General features: G+C 46.0%; 1 protein-coding gene across 1 annotated transcript; it reads left to right on the top strand.

Annotated features, from left to right (window-relative positions):
- Positions 1–317: 317 nt before the first annotated feature.
- Positions 318–13,668, top strand: LOC149328375 (uncharacterized). The gene is made up of 3 exons (XM_089558977.1): positions 318–389; positions 1,819–2,161; positions 12,663–13,668. The coding sequence occupies exons 1-3, from the start codon at positions 318–320 to the stop codon at positions 13,340–13,342; spliced, it is 1,095 nt and encodes a 364-aa protein (XP_089415103.1). The 3' UTR covers positions 13,343–13,668.
- The last annotated feature ends 362 nt before the right edge of the window (positions 13,669–14,030 follow it).

Here is a 14,030-nt window from a genome sequence, read left to right on the forward strand (position 1 = left end):
CACGTAGAAAAAGCGCTAGGAAGAAAATGACGGACGAAAGGAAGGACATGCATATGCGCTAACAACTGCAATTTTATTTCGGAGCAAGGTGTATACAGGGTCTTGAATATTTGGGGGCCGGGTTTTAAAAAATTCCTATGCAAAATCTTCTACCCCATTCGAGCTGAAATATCGTTCACAAAGTATCAAAATGTGGTCTACATTATCTGATCAGTGATTCAACATCGGTACTTGCCTAAATTTTTCGGAATGGGCGGAAAACTGCTGTCGGCGGCGTGCACAATTTTCGCAGAAGCGAGTCGAGAAGCTGCGTTGACATGGGGCACCATCTGTCGAGCGGCGAGGCAACCGCCATCTTCGGCAAGGTCGTTGGCGCGCTTGCTTCGAAGGTGCAGATCGACAGATGGCGCACCATGTCAACGCAGCTTCTCGACTCGCTTCTGCGAAAATTCTGCACGCCGCCGAGAGCAGTTTTCCGCCCATTCCGAAAAATATAGGCAAGTACCGATGCTGAATCACTTATCAGATAATGTAGACCACATTTTGCTACTTTGTGAACGTTATTTCAGCTCGAATGGGGTAGTAGATTTTGCATAGAAAGTTTTTAAAACCCAGCCCCCAAATATTCCAGACCCTGTATATATGCTCCGAAATGAAATTTCAGTTGTTATTTAGCGCATGTGTCTGTCCTTCCTTTCATCTGACGTCTTGTTCCCAGTGGTGTTCTTCTAGGTATGATTTCACCTGCTGTTCTTGTCATTCTGGTCGTAAATATTTGCTGAGCTATTTGTAAACAGACGGCAGTATTCGTTCTGATGCATCTAACTGCTTGTTATGTTTCTCTTTTTAAAATGTTTTTCACTCTGTTTATATTTGTTCTGTGTACTTATTATACAGGTATCGTATCATTAGTCTAGTTGGAAAGTTGGTTTCTTTCTTTTGTCCGAATTGTACTCAAATCAATGAAGCAAAAGTTAAAAAAACTTCAAAACAACGCTTTAGCAGATTTGTTATCTCTGACGGTTCAAAGCAAACTGCGCGCGTGGGGAAAGAAAGTAGTGTTGTCTCGGGAACTATTACAAGCAGGACTATTGTGCTGTTCGCCCATATTTGTAACATGAAACGTTTGTGCAAAATTTGTTATAAGCTAATTGCTGTCATCTAACTGGAGTGCATATTGTCGAATCAGACAACGCACCTGCACTCACGGTAGCTAGATGACAAATGAGAACACTGCAGCAATTGTTGGGAGGGAGAATATGCTCCCAGAGTCTAACATTAGAGTGACCGGTATAATGGCCCACATGCACACAAAATTATCACAGTAGAATCCTGTAAAGTAAGCCAACTGGGCAATCGAAATACCTCATCCAGTGTTTTGCATTTTTCTGGAGATTATGTGCTGTGGAGATATATTTCTTTGTTCTTTCTACCAGAGAAGCATATGTGGCCAATACTGTAATCTCTCAACTTGGTTCTAGCTGTTCACAGAGAGCGCTTGTTCGATGTTCGTTTTTGTGTCGCTTTCATGTTACATCTCATGATTGAATGCAGAATGGATCAAGCCGCTAGCTGAAAGTGTTATACTGAAATAAGTTGCACTGACTGGTATAGTCCCTTGTGCTGTTATGTTAACTTACTGTAACGTTGACTCTCAACGTCTCCCGAACACAGCTAGAGGCTTTCAGCTTGCAATGTTTTAAGACTATGTGAAGGATCATAATTATCAGTGTTTTTCATTCTTTTCCTGAATGCACTGGTGCAAGTGCCAGTGTTTCAGAAATTATTGTTTTCGGCTGTTAATATGGATGCGGTTAGTTTCCCTTCAGTTTTAAGTGCTTCGCGTGCCTCGCCATTGCAGGCCGCGTACTGTGTCCGTGTACAGTCGTATGCACGTCGGAGTCTACCGGGACAGCCATCACTGCTCCTCCTACACCAGAATGGGCGGAGATCACCACCGATCCTCCTGCATCAGACTGCACTGCGACTACCACCAGCGCTCCTGCTGCGTCGCTCACGGATAGCGAAGAGGATGGCGACCACGACTGCGTGCCTGGTGACAAGATTCATCTTTGTGCAGAGGAAGGTGGCGAGTGCTGCATTGAGCTCTATAGCAGTGTGGAAGAGGGCACAGACCAAACAAAGGATCTGCCCCTTGAAGGTGAGAGCTGAGTGTTTATATACAAGCAACACAGAAGCGTTGAGTAGAACAGATTTTAATTTAAAATCCGGCGCTTTGGAAACGGCTCAACATTTTCTGAAGGTGCGAAAAAAGTGATGGGTCGGGTGGGGGAGGTGCAGCTTGTGGATGGGGAGATTGAGTTATCGTCAAATCTGAAGGCAATGTCTTCAGCTACTATTCCATTCGCAGAACACTGAGCACACATCTTGTAAGTTAAACCCAAAATTATGCTCATAGCCTTTGCACGTGATATTTTGTACTCGTGACTGCGACAATACAAAGAGAGGCTACGCATGGTAGCTGTGGTAATATTATGAGAACTATATTTTCAATCTTCATAATAAGCTTCTTATGAGTATCTCACAAAGTGGTGTCGAATGTCCCGCCAGCTCATACAGTCGAAATGGAACCGGAACCGAGCCGGACCGTATTTTCCGAACCGAACCGTATTTTCGCCATCTTAGAAGAGACCTCGAACCGGATCGAATTGCCGCCGCGGTGGCTCAGTGGTTATGGTGCTCGGCTGCTGACCCGAAAGACGCGGGTTCGATCGCCGCCGCGGCGGCTAGAATTTCTTTGGAGGAGAAATTCTAGAGGCCTGTTTACTGTGCGATGTCAGTGCACGTTAAGGAACCCCAGGTGGTCGAAATTTCCGGAGCCCTCCACTACGGCGTCTCTCATAGCCTTAGTCTCTTTGGGACGTTAAACCCAATGAACCAAACCATGAACCGAACCGGATCGAATTGGAAGGATGCTTCAAACTCGTTTGGGACGCAATTCAGGACCAAATTTGGTGAAACACGCTATAAATTTTCTGCAAAAAAAACAGCTATAAATGAAAGAAAGCTTCACATCCCACGAGCAGGAAACGTTACTGATCCATCAAGTTTTATTCCAGAAGAAGGGTGACGCTGCCGGTTGGTACATTTTGGTGGAGAGAGTGTAACAGCGCTTAAGACAGCACAAACAGAATGAGACACGCACTTGTGCCGACTAGAAACCAAATAATTTATTGCAATGGGTGAAGCAGCATATGAAGAAAACATGGCGAGCAAAAATAAAAAGAACTGGACAATCATACAACAGGATAACCATCAAGCGTCACTGATTAAAAAATGCACATTCGTGTGGAAGGGAGCTATGACGGGATGCTGATGCACGTGTTGTTTCTTTTGTGCATATTGCAGGCCTCGGAAATGACCCTCGAGGTCTCGTCTTTAATCCAGTTCGCATTTTCCGCACTCATCACGGTTCATAGCTGTATGGTTTATGCATTACTTGGGCTCTGTATATTGGTCGTGCCCACATAGTCGATCAGTGAGGCCAGCGTCCCGTCTCACCGACATAAACTGGCTGTATGAGGTCGGAATCTTGTGTGCCACAGCAATGCTACAGTCAACGAACTGTTTCTGATACTTTTTTCCCGAGAGCCGTTTTTCTTCCTCCTTCATTGACTCGTTTTGAACAGTCCACCTAGTTTACTCCAGGAGGAAAATAGCAATTTTAAACACGTTTAGACTCAAAAGAAAACATTCAACGAGAGATATGTGTGTTCGGCCCGCCGCGGTGGCTCAGTGGTTACGGCGCTCGGCTGCTGACCCGAAAGACGCGGGTTCGATCCCGGCCGCGGCGGCTGAATTTCTTGAAGGCAACATTGTGCTGTGCTATGTCAGTGCACGTTAAAGAACCCCAGGTGGTCGAAATTTCCGGAGCCCTTAACTACGGCGTCTCTCATAGCCTCAGTCGCTTTGGGACGTTAAACCCCAATAAACCAAACCAAACCAGATATATGTGTTCATTGGGCACATCATCGAAAACCAGAAAATTATTTTCAGCTCTGGATCATAGCACATGCCATTGGCAAAAACGTGTATGCATCGTTCATGTAAAAAGCACCAGCGAAACCTTGGCCGGTATTATCAGAAAGGAAGGGGTGCCAAAAGACCGTCATCTTGAAGCAAAAAGCCAAGATGATGTATACAATGTCGCTCGCATGAGGTAGTCCGCATCGCACATTTGCGAAACCAATTATTTCCTTGAAAGAATGAGGCAGCACAAAATGGATGTCAAATAGGAATCAAAGTGCGGTGGCTGAACACTGCAAGGCATGCATGTGCCACAGGACTGACTTCGACAGAACCATTGGGCTGGAGACACGGTTGCCCCCACGCAGGAGGCTCTTACTTGAGTTGTGGTCGATACTGATATAACAGACATGAAGGAATGTTAACCACTCCCCGAGAAGCCTTCTCTCCCTCTAAAAACCACGGATTGCGTTCAATAAACCGGCAGATGACTATACAAGGCTTAAAAAGCCAAACGGCAACACGCCCGCTGTCACACCTGAAGAAAGAATCAAGTAGGTTCTGAAACATCGTGTTATTTTTATTTTTGGTCAATATTGTTTTCCCCCTTAAATTGCCAGCCGCTTTGCTCAGTTTTTTTGGGTTTTGCGAGACTGTGCATGTACGCTGTTTTGGTCTAGACTGCTTGGTGAGCATTCACTTTTTGATTCCGCATTCGGCAAGCAGGAACTCTTACGATCGACGCGGCCTTGTCAAGCAAAGCGGAGTTCCTGCATGCTGAATGCAGAATCCAAAGTAGCACCTGCACCATTACTGACCAACCAGTCAAGAAGGAAACAGCATGCATCCCGTAAGTGCAGAAAGTCTCACACAACTTGAACAAGATTGCGAGCGAAAGGGTTTTGTGGTTGCTGTTTTCCAGCCAGAATAAACTAGCTGGACAATGCAAGGGAGTGAACGAAGAACGAAAACATGAAATACAGTTGTCGCCATCGGCGGCCAATTTCACAAGTTAATTGCGATGCGCTGATGCAGTCTTTTAGGCATCGATGACAGGGACTGCGCCACAAGTTTGAGTTGAGTGGTGGGAAAATTTTGAACTGCAATTTTCTTAGCGATAACTGCATCTTTCGCTGAAGGTCAAATCTTGATTTGCCCGAAAGAACCATAGAATCAATATGTAGTGAAAACAAAGTTCGGAAAGAATTTTCCCTCGTGTCACTTTCATCTCAGCATTGGTTACACGTATTTTGGCACTACACTCCACGAAAAATACCGAGGTCCTGGTGACTCCCTTTAGATATTCAAAATTTGCACACATCTATTCCCCTTTTTTGGCACACCCAGTCTCTCCCAGCAAACCACATCAAGATTTTACTGGCTTGATGAGTGCATGCTTGACTCCTTGGACAACGGTCTCATTGCATCCTCTGGGGTGGTCTGCCGCATACTTTTGAAGTGATCAGCTGAACTTCAATCAGCAAAGAGGTCAATCTCACTAGGGAGCGTATTTGCACTTGTTAAGAGTAACATGGCAAAGTGATCCTGTGACAAAGCTTTCCTGTTCTATGAAAATCTTATTCCAAAGCTAATCCAATTTCCTTCTTATTCTGTTCCTATTATTTTTAATTTTGTTCCAATTCTTTTCTAGTTCAATTCGAATTCTTTTCCAGCTATATTCTTTTCCATTTTAGCTGGTTTGGTTGTGTGAACTGGTAGATACGGGCTTTTACTGGTTAGCACTTTATACTTTTCCACCTTTGATGTAACAGCGTTTCAACCTATCGCGAGTTTTATAACTTCGCCAGTTTTTGGGCGGTGTTGGAGTTTTGTGACAGTGAGCCTTATATCAAGCCATTCGGTGTCGCTTGAGCACTTGGGGGCACGCCACCGCAACCATGCAGGTCAAAAAGAATTTAGTTATTGTGACTTGTGATTACTGTTCCCCCGCCCCCCCCCCCCCCCTTACGTAATGGCCCCTGGGGCCCTTAAGGGTAAAATGATGATGATGAATGACTAGATCTGCTTCCCTCCTGCCTACGGTCCGTGATATCGGTTTCAGGCTTGTTCCTGACTTTTCTGTGCGCCGCCAGATGTAATAGCTTAGCTCCCTTGGTTCACGTGTCTGTGTCATCCCGTCTGTATGCATAGCGGTAGCTGCGAGAAGCGGTACAAACTTACCATCCTGTGAGAAAAAGTAGTCTGCATAACAATAACCAATAAAAAAGAAGCTTTCACTTTTCATTATGACGTCTGAAACTAAAAAATTAAGAGGTTAACGCACTAAATCGTCTTGGCATATTTATCACTGAAGACCTAAAAAGGCAGAAACACGTATCATATCTTACTAGCCAGGGCCCCTTAATATTGTTTATTCTTTAAAGCGGGAAATAAAGCGCCATACACAACATTCCCGGCATAAAGATTGCGAAGCCTGACCGGTGGTGGACTGTGGCATAGCATCTTGGTTTTGTGCATGGACATAAGCATCACAAAATTAGAAATCATAGAGCTCAATGCATTTAGATTTAATTACAACAGACAAGACGCTTATTTTTCGCCTTCACAACTTCTTGCTAGCGCTAGTATCACTAAAGATAACAAGGGTGCTAAGTTCTTAACGGTACAATTCCTCAGCCAGCTCCTCAGAAGGCTGTTGATCGGTTTTTTTTAATGTGTTTTAACGTCCCAAAGCGACTCAGGCATAAGGGTCCCCACAGTGGAAGGCTCCGGATAATTTCGGTCACCTGGGGTTTTTTAATGCGCACTGACATCACATAGCACACGGGCCTCTAGCATTTCGTCTCTATCGAAATGCAACCGCCATGGCGGGGATCGAACCCGAGTCTTTAGGGTCAGCAGCTGTGCATCATAACGAAGGAGCTGCCATGGTGGCTTGACAACCCTGTTGAGAATCGAGTTGAAAAACATGCAGGGGCGCTATGCCGGAAGGCCCGAGTTTGGCGCTCGCCCGAGTTTCATCCGAGTTTGCGATGACGGCAGTCAGTGAACGAGAATAGCGCGGAACGTGCGCAGGCAGCGGACAATAAAATGCAGAGATAAAGCCACGTAAAGGCGATACAAGCGCACCCTGCGCGCCTGTTTCACACATCAAACACAATACACTGCTCAATACCAGGCCGCAGCGCTACCAGAAGTTATCAGCGCCATATCAGCAATCGCGAAATCGTGACTTCTCTGCTATCTATCTGCACACTCGCCGCTAGCTGTTTGACACGACTTTTCGGGCGCGTCAAAGGCGTGCATTAGGCGTGTCTTCTCTTTCAGGCTCTATCTGTCTCTCCATTCCGAAAACGAACAGTGCGCACTAGGTGCACTCTTGTATCAACCCTTTCTCTTCTCTCGAATACGTTAAAAGGCAACAGATAATATTATGAACATTTTGTTCATTTCAAGATGTATTTTAACATCTGAATCCCATGAAACATTGTTGAAAAGCATAGCTTTAGGAAATTAACAAAGATTTGACACTTTCTGCCGCTAGCGGCGATAGTGAGGCCATTGCTTACAGCGTGGCTTGCATACGAACTAGAGCGGCAGCCCACCGTGCCGAAAACGAGAGAGCGCCTGCGCTGACACGCCGCCGGTAGCGCTGCCTTCGACTGGAAAGGCTGGGCAACTACTACTACACGCTTAATCTCTTATTTTTCGGCCATTGCGATAATATGTTTTATTGTGTCGTATATCAAAATATAACAGTCACGCATCTTCTGGCATGCATAATAAACAAAAGCAAAAACTGAACTTCACTGCACACCTGCGTCACTGCTGCTCTCTGCAGCGACCTCAGGTGGAGCTCTCCGCTTCTACAGCCGCTGCCGCCATGGCTGCCGCACCCCGCTATGGCCAACCATTGCTTTTAGTACGCACTTGACGAATCTCAGCGGTAGAAATTGGCCGTGCGAGCGGCTGTGATGCGGTGTGAGAAAAAAAATTGCTGTTTGGCTGTATTCAATGATTCATTACGTATGCCTGTTGTGTGTGACGCCTCTTTAGTGCACTGCGGATGCGAAGAGCGTGCTACCCAGCGACACAACTTATCCTATGTCATCAGACGCTGACTAAAAGCTGTGAAGGGGGTGGCGCGCGTATCTGCGTAGTATTTGTTAACGTCGCGAACTTCAAGGTTTTGCGGACTGGTTTGGTCACTAACGTCGATCGCCGTTGTATACCGCAGCGACATCGCATTAATATCATTCTGGCAGGTGAGGGATCCTGTTTGTAATAATGGAATCGGACTTATAACAGAGAAAGGTACTACGGTTGTGAAGTACGCAGTGCTTGCGTGCTGGAAATTACAAACACTTTATTGCATTGGGTCTGGAGCAGCGATTGTTTGTCAATCCCAGATGTGTTTGACACATTGATGCTGAGCTTTGTCACCGATGAAAGGACGGCCAAGCCAAACACCTGTGATGCGATGTTGTTGGAGTAGGACGTGCTCCAAGCACCGGTTCGTCGTCGTGCTCCGTGTTTGCAGGTGTGACGCGCCTTCAGCGTTGCGCTGTGTCTTACGTGGTTGCAACAGGCTATAGTGTTGTGCAATCTTGGTATGCGAGCGAAGAAATCGGCGGTTTTCGCCACGTTGCGTGTCCTTCGCAGAAGTGCTTAGATTTATCAGCGATGACGTCCGTTTTGCCTGTTATATTTCGATGGCCAACATCGTCGATGTCTGTCAGCAATCAGCACAGCCGCACAGCAAACCTGGAGCCGGCAGGTATGTTGGGAGTGGCCCACCCATAGCGCGTACGCCTATAATTTATGTACGGCACGCCGGGGGCGTGACCAATGGTTTTGATTGACAGGTGAACTCGGAGCTAAACTCGTGAACGATGAAGTGCCCCGAATTCATCTCGGGACTGTCATGGCGGCAGCAGCATCAGCCTGGGTCATCGCTTCCTCTGACGGCAAATGTCAGTACGGCCGGCTGGACCCGTTTACTGCCTTGGCCGACGACGAATTCCAGCGACATTTTCGCCTCTCCGAAAAATCGGTACGATGGTTGCGTAAAGAGTTAAGCGACGACCCACGCTTGCGGAGAGTGCGTACCGGGCCTCATTCGCTTTCGGTCGAAGAGCAAGTCCTCTGCGCCCTCCGGTTCTTCGCGACCGGGAGCTTCCAGGGGAGCGTCGGCGCAGACCGCTTTATTGGACGCCAATAAAGCACTGTGAGCGGCTGTGTGAGGGACGTCTCCGACGCGCTTATCGACGCGGCTGTGCAGAAGCGGTGGCTCGCTTTGCCCACGACTGCGGCCGAGCGTGCGTATGTTGAGGAGCGTTTCCTTCTGCGCGGCGGCATCACAGACGTCGTGGGATGCGTCCACGGGACCTACATTGGCGTAAAGGCCCCTTCGAAGTCCAGCCCTGACATGTTGAAGGGCAACTATTTCACGAGGAAGGCACATTATGCATTGAACATTGCAATCAGTAAAAAATAATTGTTCTCGCCAAGTCCTTTGGGCTACTCTACAGCACAGTGCCAAAGTCGGTCCCAGACTATTTTGGCGAAGACTGGATCAGCCGCTAACCGGTTCCACAGAACAATTCATAACATGCCAAGTACCTTAAGGGAGGCCCACAAAAAAAGAAGTGGGCTCCGCGGCAACGGCGAAATCGAAAGTTGCAGATAGCCACTTGTTAATCGGGCCACTGCAGAGCACTCACCACTGTGCAAATTAATTAAATCCGACGAATGAATGTCATCTTTCGCACAAACCTCTCACTTGCATCTAAAAAGTATAGTCACAATGCTGCAGAATCGGGAAGATAACCGCCACTGCTGACCAAAAGCCGGTGCGAGCTCATTGACAACGAATTTCGGACAGCTCACATTAACGCGGTATGCATGAAATGAACAGATGCATGCAGTTCATTTCAGAACACAGCATAATATTCAAGCGATTCTGAACAAAATGAGTTTTCTCATTCAAGTCACGCGAAATTCAACTTGCGATGAAAAAAAAATGTGCGAAAAAAAAGTTTCACCATGCGGGATTTGAACTCACGCACTACGATTGCCTGCCGACTCTCCGGAGCGACGCGTTAGACCACACGGTCACAGAACAGCGCGGAGTGATACACCTCTCTTTATTTTTTTTTTGCGGACTACTTCCGTAGCCTTCACAGCGTTGCACATGTACCTCGTCGCCATTGGCGGTGAGCTGATGACGGGCGTTGGTAGCGTTCCCTCGCGGTACAAAGCAAAATTTGATAATGCATAAATCACTCCAAAGCGCTTTAAATCCAAATCTTGCACGCTATAAAATGCTTATAAAGGTGTACTAAGTGCATTATAAAATTCAACAAACCTCGTTAGTCTAATTGCACACGCAGTGCACTTGGTGGAGCGACACACAAATGAAAAGTGCACCGGCGGTTGGCTCACGTGACCCGTTCTTTGTAGACCGCCCAAGAAGCCGATGAGGTGGCGCCGATGTGACGATAAAGCACGGAATATATCCAGATAACCCAATGAAGCTTGAGGCGTGACGAGGGTGGGCTTTTGTCTTGCTACCATTAGTTCACTCATCTGAGGGCGTCGCCAGAGCTCGGAAAGATTCCGAGTTTCAGCAAACTCGGGCCTTCCAGCATAGCGCCCCAGGATGTTTAACCTAAGATTTTACACAATTCTTTTTAAAGAAAGGGCTCTTTGAGGTACAAGTGCGCTTTTTCGCCCTAGCATTGTCAGCGGTGTAGTCTATCAGAATACAGCTATGTTGTGCTAACTAGCGAATGTTTAATTAGTATTAATAGCTAACTTTGTAACAATTAATATTAGGCTCCTTAATAAATAAGAGGCGTGTAGCCCACCGTACGTAATATCCATACGAGTGTTTTAGAATTTTGAAAAGGCATTATCTTCAAAGCTGCAGCCCAATAAATTTCGCATATTTCGACGAGTTAATATGCATTGAAGAGGTTGCTTTATCTGCAAGCTTCTTGAAAGCACTTGTGTATTGGCGCGATGTAGCCAAAACATCCAAAGCATCGAGGGTAACTGCATTTACGAAATTCTAGAAACTGATCTGGGTATTACTTGCCTTTTGGCTACATGTCTCTCAGTAATAAAGAAGCCTAACAGTAATACGTTAAAAGTTAACTATGAAATATTGGTTAACCAGCCTTCTAGTCATCACGCTTTAGCTGTATTCGGATGTGCTGTGCCACTGAGAATGCTATGTGATGAGAAAGCGATGTTCTAACTAAAAAAATTTTTAAAAATTGTATATAGCCTTAGGTGAAACACTTTGTATATTGCTAACCATGTCAATATACGAGTGAAGCCAACAGTCACCAAGAGCAAGGAGGTTATGGGGCGTTTTTTTTATCTGTGGTGTTCATCAGTCGGAGATTGATACAGGAATTATTTTAAAGAAAATTGATTAGAAACCAGACGAAAAATCAACCACACGTCGCTGGTAAGATCTGAACCCATGACCTCTGAACTTCACGTCCGGCGCTCTACCAGCTGAACTGCTGTGATGGCTGCCCAATCTGCTGCTTTTAAGGCGAAAGCCTTTAATGCCTTATCGTTGTTCGCAGCAGTTTGTCAGCAGAGGTGTCACGTTTTTCGGTTGGTCAAAATGGTTATGACGTCAGAGTGCGCGGATTCGAAGTAATGAGGTCACCCACGGATGCCTGACGCCCTTTTTTGGAGCAGATGGCAACTAATAAAAAATAGCTGATAAAAAATAGTCGTCCGCTCCGACAGGGGGCGTAAAGCGTCCGTCGGTGACCACATTACATACCTCATACAGTCTCACTGTCAATGCCAAACAGTGCGCCAGGAAAGGCTTTCCCCTTGCAGCACTTTAGAGAGCCAAAGTGCCCCCTGAATTTTCTGGGGTATTTCTGTGTAGTGTTATAGAACCTTGAGAGTGTTCACCAGTGTCACCCTCGTTCATAGCGACAAACCATACGCACGACAAACCCCTTAAATAATATAGGCTTCACACTGACACTTTTCGTATCTCCTTTTTTTTTACACGAATTCGTCAATAGTGCCGTTTGCCTAAAAACGTTCATGACTCCATATATATCACCACATTTTCTACCAATCTTTCAAGGTTTGTTTATAAAACAGAAACTTGTGCTGCTGTAGGGATCTATACTGCCTGGTCCATCTATTTCAGTGTGCTAGAGAAGTGTACTGTCTGCTTATTCAACTCATTCTGCTAAACATTTTTCGACTGCGTATTTCTATAGTACTTAACCCGTCTAAAATATCTTGTTGAAGCCACGAATATCTCTAAATAAATAAATCAATACTTCCTAGCAAATTCGAGGTGCACTCGACTACTGCTGGTTTTTTTTGACCAGTTCGATGCCAGAGAGGATGAGCTTTGTATGGCAATCCCATGTCTGGCGACTGCATTGGTTAATCACCTTTCGCGGGAAGAATTCCGCTCGAGACTAAAAGACCAGGAAATAGGAGCCACTCCCTTGCACATGCTGTGTGCCGTGCTAGTCAGAAGTCCGCGGTGCGGGTTGTGAGGATATTTTCAACCAGTGTGCAGCTCTCTTGAGGTGATGAATACTCAGTGCACATCAGAAGGAAAGTAAATCACTGTTATCCTGCCGTGTGCCAATCTTTTTGTTACTGTGTAGTAACTGAATAATATATGTTTACTTCTGTTTCTCTCTTACATACCGCAGGTGTAGAAGATAGTTACAGTGATCCTGTTTCCTTGGCAACTTTGCATTTCACATCAAGAAGACGTGCTGTAAGAAAGACGAAGAGAACCAACAAGCGGAGGAGCCGTCCTGCTACTGGCTGGGACGGCGTGGATGCTCTTAAACGACGCAAGGCGGCAAAAGTCCTCCAGCAGGAGTTCCATTGCCGCTATTGTCCTAAAGTGCTTAGCACCAATTCAAACTTGCTGAGACACCAGCGAACTCATACCGGAGAGAAGCCTTTCAAGTGCAGGTACTGCCCCAGGAGTTGTGCTGATCGTAGCAATCTCAGCCGTCATGAAGGGCTGCATCTTAGTGTTATGGCTCACAGCCTTTACTTAAAGCGTGGAAGGGAAAACAGTGCAAGTCTTCAGTCAAGAACAGAAGTATGCAGAAGCGAGCAGAATCAAATCACTCAGCGCCGAATCCAACATGCTGCCGACTCGGACGGCGGGGATGTTCAAAAGCAGTGCAGCACATCTACCAGTACCCAACGGTTCTTCCAGTGCAGCTACTGCTCTTATCAGAGCCGCTTTCCGGGGAATATGAAGCGACATGAGAGAACTCATACTGGAGAGAAGCCTTACAAGTGCACTATTTGCCACAAGCAGTTTGCTGATCCTAGCGGTTTCAATCGTCATAAGGCGTTGCACGAGAGTTAGGGCACACAGTAGTAACTTCCAGTGTGCTCGTTGTGGTATGTAATCGCTCGAAGTTATGATGTGATTTCGCTCGAGTATCCAAGCCCCTTGTGTCCAATGTGGCTAGCGCCAGACCAGGTTACCGAACAGTTCACTTTGGTCGCACTGGAACGAAATGCCTTGGAAGCTTAAGTTCGTCGCGGCAGTTTTCTCACCCCTTTTCTCACGCACGAGTTTATATTGCAGGCCTCTGTGTGAATCTTCAGAAGGTGGCTGCATATGAAATGGGCTTGACTAAGCAAAAACTTTACTTCAGTGAGAAAATAAAGTTTTTCTTTTTGACACTTCTCACTCCCTTTCTCAGTGTAGGCAACGCATCACATTGGGTCTTCTTATGTGTATGCATTTTTATGAGGCGGTTGCATATCACATGCGTTTGACTTGTCACTTGAGTGAGAAAATAGTTGACTTCTCATTCCCTTTCTCACTGTAGAGAATGCGTCACGTTGCATCTTTTCATGTTTATGCATTTTTGAGGCAATTAACGGTTGTTTAATCTAGGATATGCTTGTTATGCGCTGAGATTGAGGTTGTTACAATTAGCTTCAGGTAAGATTAGCGTTACTCTTGTCCGTATGTTTGCTACATGCATCCGCATTAATAGTGAAGTTATAAACGGTGCTACTAGACCAATACAGGCTGCGCCCCA

The sequence above is a fragment of the Amblyomma mixtum genome, chromosome 9 (assembly GCF_055824585.1).
Source record: "Amblyomma mixtum isolate Tamu chromosome 9, ASM5582458v1, whole genome shotgun sequence".
In the NCBI taxonomy this organism is placed as follows: Eukaryota; Metazoa; Arthropoda; class Arachnida; order Ixodida; family Ixodidae; genus Amblyomma; species Amblyomma mixtum.